The sequence below is a fragment of the Adiantum capillus-veneris genome, chromosome 6 (assembly GCF_014529385.1).
Source record: "Adiantum capillus-veneris isolate H3 chromosome 6, ASM1452938v2, whole genome shotgun sequence".
Lineage (NCBI taxonomy): Eukaryota > Viridiplantae > Streptophyta > Polypodiopsida > Polypodiales > Pteridaceae > Adiantum > Adiantum capillus-veneris.
The window spans coordinates 159,314,237-159,332,529 of NC_140936.1; the positions used below are offsets into that span (position 1 = coordinate 159,314,237).

The following is an 18,293-nucleotide window of genomic DNA, read 5'->3' on the forward strand; positions in this document are numbered from 1 at the left end:
AGCGCGAAGAAAGACGGTTAGCCTTGGAGAGTGAGCGTGAGCAAGCACGCTTGGCGGCCAAAGACAAACGAGCGGCCTTGGAGTTGGAGAGTGAGGCACAGAGAGACCAACGCATGCAAGAGTTGGTCCTACAAGTACTCGCCTCGAAGCCCGAGCCGGTCAAAGAGGTTGGTAGTTCATCAAGTAGCACGAGCAGAGATTCGGACTCAAACAACCCCGTCACAAAGAAGATCACATTCAGTAAGTATGACGGTAAGATGGATACTAGTGCTATTCATTCTTGGTTGCATCAATTTAATGCTTATTTTGCAACAACTAAGAAGACACGAAATAGCAAGGTTTTGACAGCAACCATGTACCTTGCCGGTGATGCCATTAATTGGTACCACGCATGGCAAGAGGCACACTTGACCGTGCACCTAGAGGAAGCTGAAGAAGGCGCACCCCTTTCTTACAATTGCGCTGACTTCCAAGACGAGCTCAAGGCGCGATTTATGCCACCCCAGTACCTAGCACGATTGAAGGACGATTGACGCAGTCTCAAGCAAAATGGTATGTCAGTTATGTCTTTCTCTAGTCGGGTTTTGCAGCTCGGCACCCAATTACGTAAATCGGATGATGAGCGCAAGGAGGCATTCCTTTATGGACTGGACGAGTATATCAAGTATGATGTAGAGGTACTCGATTCAATCGATTTCAACAAGGCGGTAGCGACTGCTCTCGCACAGGAGATGAAGCACAATAAGGGAAAGCCTAAGGAGTACAAGTCCTCTCAAAGTACCTTTCCAACAAAAGTAGGTAGGGCAATTTTGCTAAGTTAATATATAAGCAAACCAAAGCTAGCACTCTTTGGCAGATGAGCCAAGGAGCACAACAAGCTACCAAGCAACAGGTGTTCCCTACATCTCTCAGCAAGACCCTCTCCAAGCATCTTGGTGAGGCCCATTTCCCCCGCAACATCCTCAACTTGGGATCGCCCATTCCTCTGGCTGCCTTAGCGTTTTTCCTCCCATGCAGAGATCGCCAGCAAGCAGTGAGAGCTAGCGTTTTTGCCTTGGTCAGATCGGCGTTTTTAGCAACTACTAACGCCAGACAAACCTCAGCCAATTCAGCGTTTTCATCAAGCAATATGCAGCAGATCACCATAGCCGAGCAAGGAGTTATTAAGCACTTGAAAACCTGCAAATTTCAGCAAGAAACCCTCTGCTATCCCAGCGTTTTTCAGCAAGGCACTTCTCCCCAAAAACGCAGCCAAAGAGTAGATGACAGCAGCGTTTTCATCACCTTTTCGACCCCTACAAAACAGTCATTTTTCAGCCATTAAAACAGCGAGAAACAGTCATTTTCAGCCACCAAGAAAGACCCAGATTTCAGCCTAAGTCGCCGCCGTCATCATCGTCATCGGCATAGTCCCATTGTATCAGTCCATTGCATTCGCATTGTACATCTTGGTGCAATCATAGTAGACTACTCTCGCCAACGAGAGTGGGGCCTTCGGAGGAGGGTTTTACAACCTCTCGGTGTAGTATCTCTTCTCTCTCATTCTCTCAGTCTCATTCACTTGCACGCACAATATCCACTCACTTTGTTCATGATCATAGCACTCTCCATAAGACGGAAGGCTCTCTCCTTCCCTAAGAACTAAAAGGAACCTTGAGCAAATAAAGATAATTAATCTTGAGAAAATACAACATTCATTCCGCTGCACCTTACATTGGTATCAGAGCTTTGGCAGTGTTCTGTATCACTCAAGGAAAGAACCACAAGAACCACAATAATTTTTTTTTGGATCTCATCAATATCCTCCATGGTCAATACTTTGAGTGGGCATCTCACATGCTGAGAGAGAGAGAGAGAGAGAGAAATGGTAATGAAATGAAATGTTATATTAACGTGTTCAAAAGGCCAAAGTAACCTATGAGACCAAAAAGTTACAATGTGGTGGATCTGATACAAAGTCAGAGTCAGAGTAACAAGATGACATCAATGACAAAAATGAAATGACAAATGTCACAATAAAATACTATGGAATCCTAAACTACTAGGTGTGAACAGCAGCTAGCTGGGATAGCTAGATCACAAGAGATCCAGCATCGGTCGCTGGCGGATCTCATCAATCTCCTCCATGGTCAGTAGTCTGACCGGGCATCATGCATGTCGAGCCAAAGTGATCCGAATCCTATGATGCAGCCTCCGCCGATGTTGTGTAGTCCTCCGCAGTGCCTAGAACTAGATTGATGCGCAGATTACAGCAGATGGGAGTACCCACAGAGCTCATTTGGGGGGTCATGGCATTATACAGGTCAGTAGTGGGGCAGGTACGCACCTCAGAGGGTCTATCCACACCGATTCACTCCACTATTGGGGTGAAGCAGGGCTGCCCGCTCTCTCCTACTCTATTTGGTATGTATGTGGATGAGGTTTCTGACTACATTGAGAGAGATGGTGATAGAGGTGCACAGCTGGCACAGAGCCTAGAGCTAGATTGATGCGTAGATTACAGCAGATGGGAGTACCCACCACAAAGCTCATTTGGGGGGTCATGGCATTATACAGGTCAGTAGTGGGGCAGGTAGGCACCTCAGAGGGTCTATCCACACCGATTCACTCCACTATTGGGGTGAAGCAGGGCTGCCCGCTCTCTCCTACTCTTTTTGGTATGTATATGGATGAGGTTTCTGACTACATTGAGAGAGATGGTGATAGAGGTGCACAGCTGGCAGGGACATGGATTCCATTATTGTTATATGCTGATGATATTGTGTTGATCTCCGACTCTCCGGAGGGGATGCAACGTCATTTGGATGCTTTGAATAGGTTTGCTCAGGAAAGTGGTTTGTCCGTCAACCTTGGTAAAACCAAGGTCATGGTATTTCATACCACCCCACAGTGGATCAGGAGGTCAGCGCCAGCATTCACATACGGCCAGGAGACTGTGGAGTATACAGATGCGTACACTTACCTCGGAGTGGTTTTTAGTGGGCCAACATTTTCATTGAGGAGGGCAACAGAGACTAACTGACCAGAGCCCATGCAGCATTGGGTAGATTGGAAAGGATGTGTTCACAGGTTCAGTTTCAAGAGCCTCGGACGAAGCTCTGGCTCTTTGACACTCTGGTGGCTTCTGCATTGCTTAGAGAGAGAGAGAGAGAGAGAGAGAAAGAAAGAAAGAAGAAAGAAAGATTTTTAACGTCTATGTCAGGCAGAAATCGGCCTATGAGACAAATCAAATGTACATGGTGTGTATGTCATCCGTCTATCGGAAAGACAAATGAAACAAAATTGATACAAAACTGAACTGAATGTAGGTAGTGGAGTATCTGAGGAGGGATGGAGCTCTATCTCTAGGGGTATATGCATGTCTATATGCTCAATGTAGTACAATCATGAGAATGCATCAAGCTATCTAGCTCCATCCTATTAGAGAGAGAGAGAGAGAGAGAGAGAGAGAGAGAGAGAGAGAGAGAGAGAGAGAGAGAGAGATATTTTTAGCTGTTAGAGGATGAAATCGGTCTATAAGACGAATAAAATGTAGAAAATGTAAGAGCGGGAAGCCCTGTACATGGTAGCCCTGAACTGCCACTATCAGTGCCCCCTTTCGGGTATTCCTTTATTGACTAAATCTCTTCTGATATAAAAAGTAAGAGGGCTGAAATCCAAAAGTATGTGTTGAAGCAATCACACAATCACAATCTGCAAATCCTGTGTGTGTCCAAGTGAGCCGGCAGTGGGTGCTTTATAGAATCTGAGGACCCGCAACAATAGCAGGGGACCACTGGCCTATGGTAGTTCCCCTCTGAAAATTTAATGTTCTTGTCCACTTCAGAGGGTGTGCCTTACTAAAATACATCACCTAATTGCTAACAATAACAAGACAACCCCTTCTTCGCTCATTATGCGTGAGATACTGTCATCACATAAAGGCACTCTTAAGTATCACGAGTAGGATTCAATACCTGCCACATATTGAAATTCAAGGAGACAAATTTTTCAAAATGGCCAAGCATAAAACCTCCTATTCCGCAGTAATAAAAGAACCAAACCTGAGCCACCGCCGAAATTACAAGAAATGGCACAGAGGCAAGAGCAACCAGAGCCACACGCCATTGCAATGCAATCCCCACTGCAAGAGCTACAAACATAGCTGTAAGATCCTGGATAAGTATTGACAAACGATTGCTGAAAGCTGCTCGAACAAATGTAGCGTCATTAGCCAAGCGCATATTTAAAGCATCCGTACTATTTTCCTCCTCATCGAACCAGCCAACTTCATTCCGTAGGATAGCTGTACTTGAAATAGTCGGGGTTAGTGCCACCTCAGCTAATCACAAAACCCCAAAGAGCAAAGAATGAGCACACACATACCTGAAAACATCATTCTGCGAACTCGTTCTGTCATCTTTTCTCCCATTATTCCAAAGTAGAAATGCTGGAGAAAATTTGCTACCACAGTTACCACTCCCATTCCTACCACCACTAGGCACCATTTATTTATTTCACGTTTTGCATGACCCCCATTGCTATCTACTTCATAGTAATTCTGTACGACCTGAACAAGGACAAATGCTAGAAGAGGATTAAATGAACCAAACAGCGCTGCACCCAAACTCCCAAGAATTGCATAGAGCCATTCGGGCGAACTCAATTTTGCAAGTCGCCATAGTGAGGGGGGCTTGTGGCTAATAGTTTTGGCAAGGTCCAAGTTGCTCGCCTCTGGACGAACATCAATATAGTGGATATTGACTCTACTGAAGGTTTTAGAATGAGACCTTTCATTCTTGGGATCAGATGTAAGCAGTGGAGACACTGGAGACTCTGGATCAGAATGGCTTGAGGATATCCTTTGTTGCATTGCATGTACATCCAACTTGGGGAGAGAAGGTAGGCAAATTTCGAAACTATCTTGCCGTTTGTTGGTAAAGGTCACCTTCTCTTGCACATCAAATGACTTGTTGGCATCAAGCTTCTGTTCAGTAGGCGGGCTTTGCAGCTTCGGAGACTCCTGGGCACTGTTGTACTCAAAAGAAAGCAAAGCATGGGTTCCATGTTGACGTTGAAGGGAAGGGGACTTGACAAGCTGAATCGACTGTGATTCGTGAGGAACCGATGTTATAGGGGCTTCCCTTAGCAGGGGAGCTACGGGCTGCTCCTTCAGTGATTGAGAAGCTGTAAGCTCTCGATACGGCTTTGCTAACACCCTGCATTGCAGCTAGAGTAAATTAAACACACGCCACACAGTTTCAGTCATCATACTCCAAAGCTTCCTCAGTCCATTCAATCTCACCGTTTTGGGGGTTTTGCAGCCTCCTCATGTCGAATAAGGTCTGTATAAAGGCCGTTTGCAGCTAACAGCTCTTCATGACTTCCCAGCTCAGCAAGTCGACCTTCCTCCACCACAGCAATCATATCCGCACTTCGAACTACTGAAAGCCTTCGAGCAATAACAACAGTGGAGCGACCGAGCATCAACAAGTCCAAAGCCTCCTGCACAACTCGTTCAGCCTCAACATCCAAAGCACCAGTTACCTCATCCAGTAGTAAAATACAAGGATTCTTCAGAACTGCCCTGGCTATGGCTATCTTAAGCTTTTGATCTTCCGATAGACCAAGTGCATTCCCACCGACCTGGAAACATTAACAGAAATAAACGATGTGTATTGGACAAGTCCAAATCTTATTATCATAAACCTTCTTGTCAATAAACCTACTTGAGTATCATAAGCTTCTGAAAGAGAGCTAATAAAAGTGTGTGCATGAGCAATCTTTGCTGCCTCTTCAACTTCATCCATGCTTGCTGACCGACCATACAAAATATTTTCTTTGATGCTTGCTGTGAACAAAGCTGGCTCCTGACTAACCAACCCTATCTGGCTCCGAAGCCATTCCACTCTCAAATTCTTAATGTTCTCTCCATCTAACAACACTTCACCTAAAATAAAAAGATATTTGCAGAATTAGGTGAGTAGAGAAACAAAATTTGCTGTAAGCCACTCAAATTAAGTGAAACGTACCTAATGTAGGATCATAAAACCGTTCTATCAAGGGAATAATGCTGCTTTTCCCAGAACCGTGCCTTCCAACCAAGGCAACTGTCTTTCTAGCAGGTATTTCAAGAAAAAACCCACTCAAAATTGGTATATCTGGACGAGATGGATAGCTAAAATAAACATTGCGAAACTCAAGGTTCCCTTGAACATTAATCAAAGCTTTCCCATCTTCAGTAGTGCCAAAAGACGATCTGCTGATCATGTCAAAGAGTCTATGCGCTGCAATTCTCCCTTGTTCAAAAGCATAGAAATTTGTGGCTGCCTGATTCAAGCCCCTTCAACATTCAAAATCAAATGAGTACGCGCACAAGAATGTCATCACAATGTTGAAAATCAATAACCATAGTGAAAGACCCCAGATTTTTAGAGCTTTGATAAGATAGAAGTTGCTTCAAAGTGCAGTGCTCTTACAGGCCACTGAGGATTATCGCAAACAATGCAGTCACAATAGCACCTCCATCTGTGAGACCTTTTGCCACCAAATACCGCCCAAACCATAATTGTAAAGCACATGAGCAGATAGCAAGTCCATATGTAAAGCCTAGACCAAGACCTTGTACCAAACTGATTTGTACACCATACCGTAACGTCGCTTGAAGAGCATTGGCATATGAATATTTGGCGAGCGTCTCATTTGCAAAAGCATATAAAGTTCGAATATAAGCTATTGCCTACAAATTTAGTTTTGAGCAGGTTAATGAACTCCTTGCAGATAATCAAATGGCAAACAGTGTCACAGCCAAGATATTTTCTTTGAATGCTACCTGTTCAGCAATAGTAGCAGCTTCAGCATACGCATCTTGTATATCTTCTGCAAGTTTGTGTAGGAATATATTCGAAATGCCTCCAGCAGCAACAATAAATGGGCCAGTTCCCAAAGTAACTAAAGCAACTTGCCAGCAACTAACAAACCCAATGGCAAGGCCACCAAGAAAAGTTGCCATATTATGTATATAGTTTCCCACCTGGATAAAAACACAGTAAGCTTCTGAATGTGTGCATAAATCTCTACTTCTTAATGGTTCTCACCTTCTCACTGAGGGTAAATTGTATAAGAACCACATCATTTAAAACTTGACTAACAATATCCCCATTGTTTCCATAAGTGTCAAAGAATCCCATGTCCTGATTAAACAGAACTCGGACGTAGCTGGAACGTATTTGTGCTGTTTGTCGTTCTCCCGTATAAATCCAGCATGAAACTTCTGTTTTCGAAAGTAGTGAAAGTTATAAAGTCATAGACGAACTGAACAATAAAATGGACTTCCTTACAGGAGCAGACTTACCGATCCAACCAGCGACCAAAGCACTCGCAGCAACATATAGGATGGAAAGACAATGCTGCAAACAACACATCCAATAACATTAACCATACAATTATATTGCTGCAATTTGTTTCATTGCTAAAGTAGATGTTTCTGTATAGTCTAGTTTACTGAAAATCCATTTTCTTTAAATGAGTGCACATTTTAACCGTTAGTTGAATACATGAAAAGAACATTTGGATGCAGTCTCATAGAGCATAAAGCCATCCTAGAACATTTACTCTTGGACATTCCAGATAGATGACTAGAGCATTGTGATAGGAAACATCTGCTAGGCCACCTGAAACAATATACCTTCATAAGTTCAGAATAGTCTGAACTCACGAATTATAAGAGGGAATAAAGCACTCATAAAACTATAAAAGCAAGGGACACACGAAAAGAAAAGAAAAACAAAAACAAACAAACTAACTAACTAAATCACTTTGATTGCTTCGAAACAAAACTAGATAAAACAAAACATTATTAACTTAAAAATGTTTTCAAAAAAGGTATGTGTAAAATAAGTTGACGCAACTTACTTGGCTTAAAACAAGTACTCAACTTTAAGCAAAAAAAGGATAAGACATCTTAAAAACTTAATCCTAGAAATCAAACTTCACACAACAACCTATAACGGAACACATTCTTAAGTCCTCAAGTAAGCTAAATATGAAATCGAAAAATGAATACTACTACAAACCTACGAAGAGCAAAGAACCAAACTTGACAATATGTGATCTCAACTTCACTGCTTGTCCAAACAGGAAGAATAAGATTATCACCTTTATCATGCATAGCTTGGACAACAGCTATGACATCCCTACTCACGTCGTCAGTGCCCAAGAGTAGGTGCAGGTTTATATAGAGGTCATTCATGCTTTGAACGTACTCTACAAAACCAACGAGCTGAGTTTCTATCACCCTCCGGAGGTGATGGGCATACTCAACCATGATAAAGGCTAGCAATTGTCAAGCTATAGTGAAAATACTAGAAACGCTAAAGATCAAAACAACAACATAAGGTGTTATTAAGTCAAACACTAAGTGGGCTTTTTAGCTCCCCACTTCTATTGAATTTACTGATGATTATCTTGAACATTCCAAAGGAAAAAACACTAAAAAAAAACTTACTACGATGCAAAAATGAACGAACTTTTTTCATGATTCTTTTGAATGAGTATCCTTTTTCAACTAGTAAAGAAAAAGGATGGCAAGATTGAACAACAAAAGTAGATTTACTAGAACAAAGACGAGAAAATCTAAATAGTTGAGAGCAAATGACACCGTACTTAGCTAAAAGAGAAATGTTCGAAAAAATGTGAGGCATGCGGATGATTTTTAGATTGGCATATTCTGGTTCAAGGCGCTTATCATAGATATCTACTCCTAATCCCAAGGGAGTCTGAAAAATCTTAAGTTCTAAAAAGGCACAACAATCACTATTTGTAGGAAGAAATACCACAAAAGGCGCTTGTTGACGGGCTAGAGCTTCTGAAAGAGGAACTCCACCCCTTTGTCTCTTGACTTCAACCATTATATCCAGTTCGGGTTGCTGTTTCAGTTCAGTTGTAGCATCGCTTACAATGTTTCACCGTCTGTTTAGTTGGCCACCCAATTTCAGTGGTATCAGAGCACCAGTCCGCTCAAAATAGAATAGGATGTTGAGCTCGAAGCAGAAGAAGGTGATGCAGAAGAGCCTAATGCATATGAGGAGGAAGCTGAGGATCAGCATGCCACTTGCCGATTGCTAGACGTTTTGGGATACCTGTCACGGGACGGGCACCACGTGCCAACGAAAAAGAACAGACTGAACACCTTCAAGCACTTCAAATAACAATTGAACTGAAAGAGATGCACGACACACGAGACGGGGAGTGGCGGAGTTCCACCCCAAGAGAGCACTGGCCCCAAACCTTGGCGCACCTTTTGGTATTTCTTTATATTGCTTGAACTTAGCACAATGCCCGTACTCGCGCTTTGCACCTTCACCCCATTCTCCTCTCAGGTCGGGAGGAAAGCTGAGAGGACAGTGCAAGAAAGCGAAACTTGTACTCGTAGAAAGAGCTGGACAGAATTCTTGAAAAGAAAAACCAGAGGACCACCAGAAGACAAACCACGGAATTCCAGAGCAGCCAAAGAGCATAGAAGAAAAGGAAAGACGAAAGTAGGAATGGTACCACACCCTAGTCAGATTGAAGTAAGTACCGAACTTTGCAAAGCATGGGACAAAGTGCCAGACCAGGAAGCCCTTATCTTCTTTGATAGAGAAGCCAAGGCCAACTTCATTTCAACCGAATTGGCATCTTGACTTGGAATTACGCTCGAGGAAATGTGGCCACCGACCGAGGCTGTTCTAGAGGCACCCGGATGCGATGCTGCCATTACACCTGTCATTGGAAACCTACGTTTGCATTGTCAGGGGTATTTAGCGCACAAGGACTTTACATCATGCCTTTGGAAGGGTGTAAGGTGCAGCGGAAGTGAATGTTGAACTTTGCTCAAGATGAGTGCTCCGAATTGTGCTCAAGGTTCCTTTTACTTATGGAAGGAAGAGCCTTCCATTCCTTTAGTGAGAGAGTGCAAATGATCACAAACAAAGTGGTAAACACTATGAATGAAGGTATTGAGATTGAGAGATAGAGAGAGAAGAATACGACACCAGGAAGTTGTCAAACCCTCCTCCAAGGGCCCCTCTCTCGCCATGCTATTGATTGTACAATCTGGTACAAGATGCTGATGCAAGTCGTGAGACTATGATGCAAAGTGTCTAGGATAGAGACGACAGTATCGAGACGGCGGCGACAACGACGTCTGGCTGAAATGGCTCTCTTCGGGCTGATCCTTATCTGCAGAGTTCGTTGATTCTACTGCTGAATTACTGTTGTGGCAAACGCTGAACTGCTGTTGTCGTAAAACGCTGATTTGCTGCTACAAAACGATGTTCTGCTGCTGGCAAAAACGCTGATTTGCTGTCTTAAAAACGCTGGACTGGCTGGTTGGGAAAACGCTGAAGTGCTGCTGTCGAGAACGCTGGATTGCTGGCTGTGGAATCCCTGATGTCAAGCTATTAAAGCGCTGAAGTGTTGGCTCCAAAAACACTGGTCTTAGGGGCTGAAAACGCTGGCTTCTTGCTGAAAAACGCCAGGCTTTGCTGGTTCTTGCTTGAGAAGTTGCCTGTTGAGCAAGTGCTCCTACTGCCTCTTCTGCTGTGGGATGTCAGCGCTAGGTTTGCTTATATACTCACTTAGTCAAATTGCCCTACCCAGTTCCCAACAAAAGTCACTTAAAAATAATAAGTGAAAAATGTCAAAAATAGGGAAAATAGGTCTATGCACTGTAAAAATGCTCCTGATGGATTCTGATGGTAATGTTGATAATCATGTTGTGTGCAACCAAAGGATATGCATTTACTCTAAGTGTCAGGACATGCACGGTTTGTGAACGGACTCACAAAAGTGCCAGAACACTTCCTATTCTAGACTGACTTGACTGAATTGAACCCCGGTCATGCTTTAGCTTGTCCACGGACACATAAGGTTGGAAAATAGGTCTATGCACTGTAAAAATGCTCCCGATGGCTTCTGATGGTAATGCTGATAATCATGTTGTGTGCAATCAGAGGCTATGCATTTACTCTAAGTGTCTAGACATGCACGGTCTGCGAACAGAGTCACAAAAGTGCCAGAACACTTCTTATTCTAAATTGACTTGACTGAACTGAACCCTGGTCATGTTGTAGCTTGTCCACGGACACATAGGGTTAGATGTGTCACGTGACATCCCATCCTTTTCAAAGTGAGGTACTGATACCGAATCGTATGGCGTCGAGGGAGATCGCCAACAGCGTCTGGAATCCTGGAAAGGACTCTTCGTTGGCCCACTCTGATGCGTGGGTCATGCGATACTTGAACTTCATAAAAGTCTGCAATGCTTGCTTCTTTGGGCTGCGCCGAAAGCGACACAAAGTCATATGTGGCTCCTTCAATGCTTCATCTTCGTCTATAGTCATGCGTCTCTCTTCTTCAAGAATCTCCGAGGCTGAAAATTCATGAAACCACTTTCAACACAAAAACATGAACATACTCATTCCATGTAAAGTGACTGGAAATATACTATTCCTTCGAACAAACTGTGCATGCGATGCAAATGAACAAAGTGACGGAGTGCCAAACCGTTCATCAAACACACGCAAACAATGGGGTCGAATTTTAACTTTTTGATCTGATTCAATCAATTGTGGAAAATCACAATGGACATGCCTATGCTTGATGCTCAATCGTTGTTGTGCTCTTTCTACGACTGTGTCGTGCCAAGGAAGAGACATGAAATGTAAATTCCTTGAATGCAAACATTTCATCTTTTCATGAATCATCCGCATACATCCGTGCTCATTCATGAGTGAATCGTGCTCATCGTACAATATGTCATGCCTGTGAAAAGGGATCACAGAAGGACAGTGACTAAAATACAGGAAAACATCACGAATGAAACACTCGAACAATGCGTGTTGTCTAATCATTCGTACACATAATACTTCCTGTGGGGGCTCTTTGGACCTCGACTCGAGAGCCAAGATCGGTTCTTGGCAATCGATCGAATCTGCAACGAGGGTAGCTTTGCTATAAAAAGCATCAAGTAAACCCTCATCCTTGTGAACAATCACATGATCTTTCTGCAAATCATCATGCTTGTGAGACATCACATCTTGATCATGCAAATCATCATGCTTGTGAGACATCACATCTTGATCATGCAAATCATCATGCTCATCATTATGCTTACCATCATGCTTGTTGTTATCACGCAAATCATGTGTGTCATGCTTTGGAGAAGACGAGACTGAGAGTCTCCTTTTTCTAAATCCTTTCAATCTTCGCCTGCACATTAGAAATGAGAGATGAAGAATGAACAACTTGCTCTCCACGAATGACAAGAGAAGAGTCACTTTTGGCATTGAAAATGAACGTATTTTCTGCCCAATCAATGAGAGGGTTATGCTCACAAAACCATCGAATGCCCAAAAGCATATCACATCCTAAAAGAGGAGAGACTACAAATTTTCTGCAGAAGGATACTCTCGTTGAACAGTAAACAAAACATCAAGGCACTCTTGCGTGATGAGAGAGTTCATACCGGGAGAGAAGTCAGACACCTCGAAAGGAGATGTCTTGCGAACCTCCAAGCGGGCTCTTTTGACAAGAGAGTCACTAATCAAATCTTGCATACTGCCTGGGTCAAACAATATGACAAAACGTTGACCATTCACATGACCATAACACTTAATGAGAGACTCATCAATGGGAGGATCATGAGAGACTTGGGTCACACTCGTGTTCTCATTTATTGCATTGACAGAGGAAGTGGGTTATGTGGGTTCTTTAGATTCATTAGATTCAAGCTTAGGATATGTTCTTTTTATGTGACCCTTAATGTGACAATGAAAACAACGACCTTCCTTAGAATAAATGCTTTGTTCTTCTGACGTGATGTATCCTCCTAAAATTCCTTGTTCTACCTTTTCATCTGGAGTGAGCTTAGGTTTAGCAATTGTGTTAGCTTTACCTTTAGGTTCACTTTGAGAGTTCTTTTCTAAGAGACTATTGGAAGATTGGTTAAAAGAGTTACCGTTCTTATCGCTCTGAGGGTTCTGAGAGGTCTGAGAGGTACTTGTGGAAGTCTTGTTTCCCTTGGGCTTTCCCTTGTTGTGCTTTATCTCTTCTGCGAGAGCGATCGCTACCGCCTTGTTGAGATCGATTAGATCGAGCACCTCGACATCATACTTGATATACTCGTCCAATCCATAAAGGAATGCCTCTTTGCGTTCCGCATCTGATTTGCGTAATTGAGGGCCGAGCTGCAAAACATGATTAGAGAAAGACATAACTGGCATACTATTTTGCTTGAGACTGCACCAATCATCTTTCAATCGTGCGAGGTACTGAGGTGGCATAAACCGCGCCTTGAGCTTGTCTTGGAAGTCAGCCCAATTGAGAGAAAGGGACGTGCCATCCTCGGCTTTCTCTAGGTGCGCGGCCAACTGTGCCTCTTGCCATGCGTTGTACCAATTAATGGCATCACCGGTAAGGTACATGGCTGCCGTCAAAACCTTGCTATTGCTTGTCTTCTTAGTTGTCGCAAAATAAGCATTAAATTAATGCAACCAAGAATGAATAACCGTAGTATCCATCTTACCATCATACTTACTGAAAGTGATCTTCTATGTGACGGGGTTGTTGGAGTCCAAATCTCGGCTTGCACCACTGGATGAACTACCAACATTTTTAGCTGGCTCTGACTTCAAGACGAGAACATGTCGGACCAACTCTAGCATGCGTCGTTCACTCTATGCCGCACGCTCTGTCTGTCTTTCTTCGGCCGCCAAGCGCGCTTGATCACGCTCACGCTCACGCTCCAAGGCAATGCGATTCGCTTCTTGTTGTGCCAGCGCAACGCGATTTGCTTCTTGTTGTTGTGCCATCATGTCCGTCATCGACTTGACCAAAGCCTCCATACGATTTGGTACAACCCGTCGCATAGATGGGAAAGGAGGAGGATTAGAAAAACCTCCTTGGTGGTGAGATTCTTCTTCGCTACTATCATGCCCATCACCTCCATACGAAGTATCCATTCCGCTTCGGGTGATGACCATACACTGTGATCTTTGGTTCTTAAGCTCACGAGGAACTTGGGTTCTTGTGGGTCTTGGGTTCTTGAGGTTCTTAAGTTCTTGGGGGTCTTGAGGTTCTTGGGTTCTTGAGGTTCTTAAGTGCTTGAGGTTCTTCTTTCGCTTGCAATTTGTGTTAGAGAAGGATCTTCTCTTCACCCGAGTTCTGCTCTTTTCCGCGAGCGCACCCCTTGGCGGCCTTGCGCTCACACCAAGGTTGCTTTTTCCCACCTCACGTCGATTGGCCGGCCACTAAGTGCACGGTCCGCTCTCAATGAGTGAAAAGAGGCACAAGGGGAGGCTGGACAAGCCCTTCTTTCTTTGGTTTCCTGTCACTCTTCAAAAACACGATTAGGAATCGACACACCCAAGAGGTCTTGGGTTACGTGCGACCGCAACAAGCAAAAAAAAATTGTGTGGTTCTTGTGGTTCTTTCCTTGAGTGATACAGAACACTGCCAAAGCTCTGATACCAATGTAAGGTACAGCGGAACTGAATGTTGAACTTTGCTCAAGATGAGTGCTTCGAATTGTGCTCAAGGTTCCTTTTACTTATGGAAGGGAGAGCCTTCCGTTCCGTTAGTGAGAGAGTGCAAATGATCACAAACAAAGTGGTAAACACTGTGAATGAAGGTACTGAGACTCAGAGATAGAGAGAGAAGAATAGGACACCAAGAAGTTGTCAAACCCTCCTTCAAGGGCCCCTCTCTCGATGGCGAGAGAGGTCTATGCTATTGATTGCACAATCTGGTACAAGATGTTGATGCAAGTCGTGAGACTATGATGCAAAGTGTCCAGGATAGAGACGACGGAGTCGACGAGGGCCGCGACGGCGACGGCGACGTCTGGCTGAAATGGCTCTCTTCCGGCTGATCCTTATGTAACATTTAATGGCCTAAAAACTTGTGTGTAGCGGAAATTAGCATGAACATAGTGGGCATTTCATTAGAATAGATTCCTAATGAGAAATTACAAGAGTGCTTGGGTGGAGAGAGCAACAAAAAGCATAACACCTAGTTAGATAGCATGAACAATACTTTCAAAAGAGAGAGAAATTACGCTATTGACAACAGTTGAGGACCGGATTTGCATGGAGCCGGTCCCCCCTCCAAAAGGCTTTGTATTATGGTTTCTCCCATCAAGAGAGACATTGTACAATACAATTCTTTGTGTTCCTTCAAGACTAGCTAGTGCAATGAAGATGAAAGCTTCATGCACTAAGCAAAACACTTAGCAAACACAACATCAATTATCCCCGGTCTCAGACCCAAGACCTCACACACCTTCAAAGATGGTGAGAGCTAGCAGGGTATGAGAGTAGATTGAGAGGAAGAAGGAGTATTCTTACGAGAAAGATGTACATCTCCTCACATAATCACTCATATTAGCATAGCTTAGCTTAGTAATTAGCATGGTAGAGGAGATGAGTATGCATTGAAGCTTGGCTCTTGGTTGGGTTTGCATCACAAAGCCAAGAGTTGTTGATGTAGGCCTCCCTTCTCACAAGCTTGGAGTAGGTGGTAAGCTTTCCATTAAAGCTTGAGAAGAGGAGAGAGTCTTCTTTACTTCACACATGAGCTTGTGTGAGTGTGTGTGTGATAATGCCTTGCAAAAATCAGCCCCCTCTCTCTCTTGGTCGACCCCTCTTGCTATTTGCTCATGCTCTCCTCTCATTGGACCTCCCCAAGCCTAGCCAATGGTAATTAAGCAGTATAAGTGATAGCCTTCTAACATGTGTCCCCCTTTCTCCTTTTGTGAGAGCTTTAGGTAATTTAATAATTCAACTAAACTCTCATTGGACCCCTTTGCCTCCTGGCCAATAGGAATCAGGCAAGCCATTGGGCTGCTGAATGCTCATTGGACCCTTTGGGAGACTGTCCAATAGTCTTCTAGAGGACTTAATTCTCATTGGTTCTTTTATTAAGTGTTTTTAAATTAATTAAACTAGATTTACTCTAGCCTAATTCTCATTGGTCCACCTCCAAGGCCATCCAATAGGAATTGGGTACACCTTGTGGGCATCTGGGCTAGGGAGCTGACATGTGTCCCTCATTCCCTTTGTGTAAAGGGAGCTTGTGTGTGTGTGTGTGTGTGACTTTCTCTCTCATCCCCTACAAGCTAGGCTCGCCCCCTCCTATGTAGGGATTTGAAAAGACTTTTGGGACACACACAAAGCATCCAATTCCCCCCATGGTTGACCTTTGGACACAACCTTTGAATTTTGAAACCTGAGCATTTTGGAAGTTTTAATGGGCTGAACCTTAGGGTCTTTTTAGCCCATTGTTGCACATGGCTCTTTTGCAGATGGCCCCCCCTTTGGATCCGTATCTTCCCTCCTTTGGTTCCCTATTGTGGCCGGTCTGCTAGCTTAACCAATATTCTAGCTTTTTCTCCCCTGGCACTTCCCCATATTAAATGATCAGTTTAACATGAGAAATCATTTAGGAGAAGTAGATATTGATTATTATGACATCCTTATCTGCAGAGTTCACTGATTCTACTGCTAAATTACTGCTGTGGCAAACGCTGAACTGCTGTTGTCATAAAACGCTGATTTGCTGCTACAAAACGCTGTTCTGCTGCTGGCAAAAACCCTGATTTTCTGTCTTAAAAACGCTGGACTGGCTGGTTGGGAAAATGCTGAAATGCTGCTGTCGAGAACGCTGGATTGCTGGCTGTGGAATCGCTGATGTCAAGCTATTAAAGCGCTGAAGTGCTGGCTCCAAAAACGCTGGTCTTAGGGGGCTGAAAACGCTGGCTTCTTGCTGAAAAACGTCAGGCTTTGCTGGTTCTTGCTTGAGAAGTTGCATGTTGAGCAAGTGCTCCTGCTGCCTCTTCTGCTGTGGGATGCTAGCGCTAGGTTTTCTTATATACTCACTTAGTCAAATTGCCTCACCCAATTCCCAACAAAAGTCACTTGAAAATACTAAGTGAAAAATGTCAAAAATAGGGAAAATAGGTCTATGCACTGTAAAAATGCTCCTGATGGATTCTGATGGTAATGTTGATGATCATGTTGTGTGCAACCATAGGATATGCATTTACTCTAAGTGTCGGGACATGCACGGTCTGCGAATAGACTCACGAAAGTGCCAGAACACTTCCTATTCTAGACTGACTTGACTGAACTGAACCCTGGTCATGTTGTAGCTTCTCCACGGACACATAGGGTTGGATGTGTCACGTGACAAAGGGTGTGACATCCTTCGAGGAATCCCTTGGTTCCTCAAGAACAGTGTCGTGGTCGATTATAGGGCAAGGAAAGCCATCCTGAAGAATGAGAAGGGCAAAGAGATTGTACTGAAGGGCGAGTCTATCCCATCGGTATCGGCTTCATCCGTTTCCAGATTAATGAAATTTAGTCTTTTTGTTTACTTGATTTTCTTAAAGGAACTCAATAATGATCAAAGGTCAAACATGTATGACCTCAAAAAGGAATGACAAGAACTTCTCCAAGCTCAGGCTGACTGTTTTCCTTGAAGGTTTACCAGGTGAGTTACCACCTCATGCGATTGATTTGATTCCTGATTGTCCACCACCGAACCGGCCATCTTTCCGACCTAGCCGAGCCCAAAATGAAGAAATAATAAACCAGAACGGATTCCCCATTCCAAGGATCGATGATATACTCGATAGACTTCAGGGTTCTACTTGCCGAATTGATCTGAAGAGTAGTTATCATCAGATTCAGATTGCTAGTGGAGACATCTACAAGACCACTTTTGGTTTGTACGAATATTTGGTGATGCCATTTGGCCTTACAAATGCTCCAACCACATTCAATCGCATGATGGATAGGATTTTCAAAGAGAGAGACTTTCTGGGACACTCGTCTTAGCGGAAGGTGGAAAGATGGACCCGGCCAAAGTTGAGACCATTTGTGATTGGCCTGATTTGAAGAATGAAGTTTGAAGCTTTTTGAGTTTTTGCTCCTATTATCGATGGTTCATTCAAAAATTTGCAGAGATAGCTTCTCCTTTGCATGTGTAGATTCAGAAAGGGGTTCCTTTTACTTGGGGACAGGCAGAGATTACAGCTTTTCAAACTCTCAAGGAAAAGTTGATAATCGGACCAGTATTAATGTAGCAGACTTGGACACTCCAAGTCAAAAATCTACCACGACAGCACCAAATAACCACTTCAAAACAATTCACAGTTCACAATTTATTCGACACTGGCCCAGCGGAGTTCCGTGCCTAGAGATATTGGCCCCAAAGACTGGCGCCCCTTTCAGTATTTCTTTTTGTATTAATCTGAGTTCAAAGTACAAGAGTGC

General features: G+C 43.6%; 1 protein-coding gene across 1 annotated transcript in view; it reads right to left on the reverse strand.

Moving 5' to 3' along the window:
* The window catches only part of LOC147456596 (ABC transporter B family member 6-like), a 73,143-nt gene that overhangs the window by 23,753 nt on the left and 31,097 nt on the right, over window positions 1–18,293 (reverse strand). The window contains exons 2-10 of the mRNA XM_086515031.1: window positions 7,334–7,388; window positions 7,077–7,252; window positions 6,812–7,012; window positions 6,459–6,718; window positions 6,012–6,322; window positions 5,709–5,929; window positions 5,285–5,625; window positions 4,366–5,198; window positions 4,044–4,285 (exon numbers count right to left, since the gene is read on the reverse strand). Of these exons, the coding sequence (XP_086371157.1) occupies window positions 4,044–4,285; window positions 4,366–5,198; window positions 5,285–5,625; window positions 5,709–5,929; window positions 6,012–6,322; window positions 6,459–6,718; window positions 6,812–7,012; window positions 7,077–7,252; window positions 7,334–7,388 (2,640 nt within the window). The remainder of the gene's footprint in view (window positions 1–4,043; window positions 4,286–4,365; window positions 5,199–5,284; window positions 5,626–5,708; window positions 5,930–6,011; window positions 6,323–6,458; window positions 6,719–6,811; window positions 7,013–7,076; window positions 7,253–7,333; window positions 7,389–18,293) is intronic.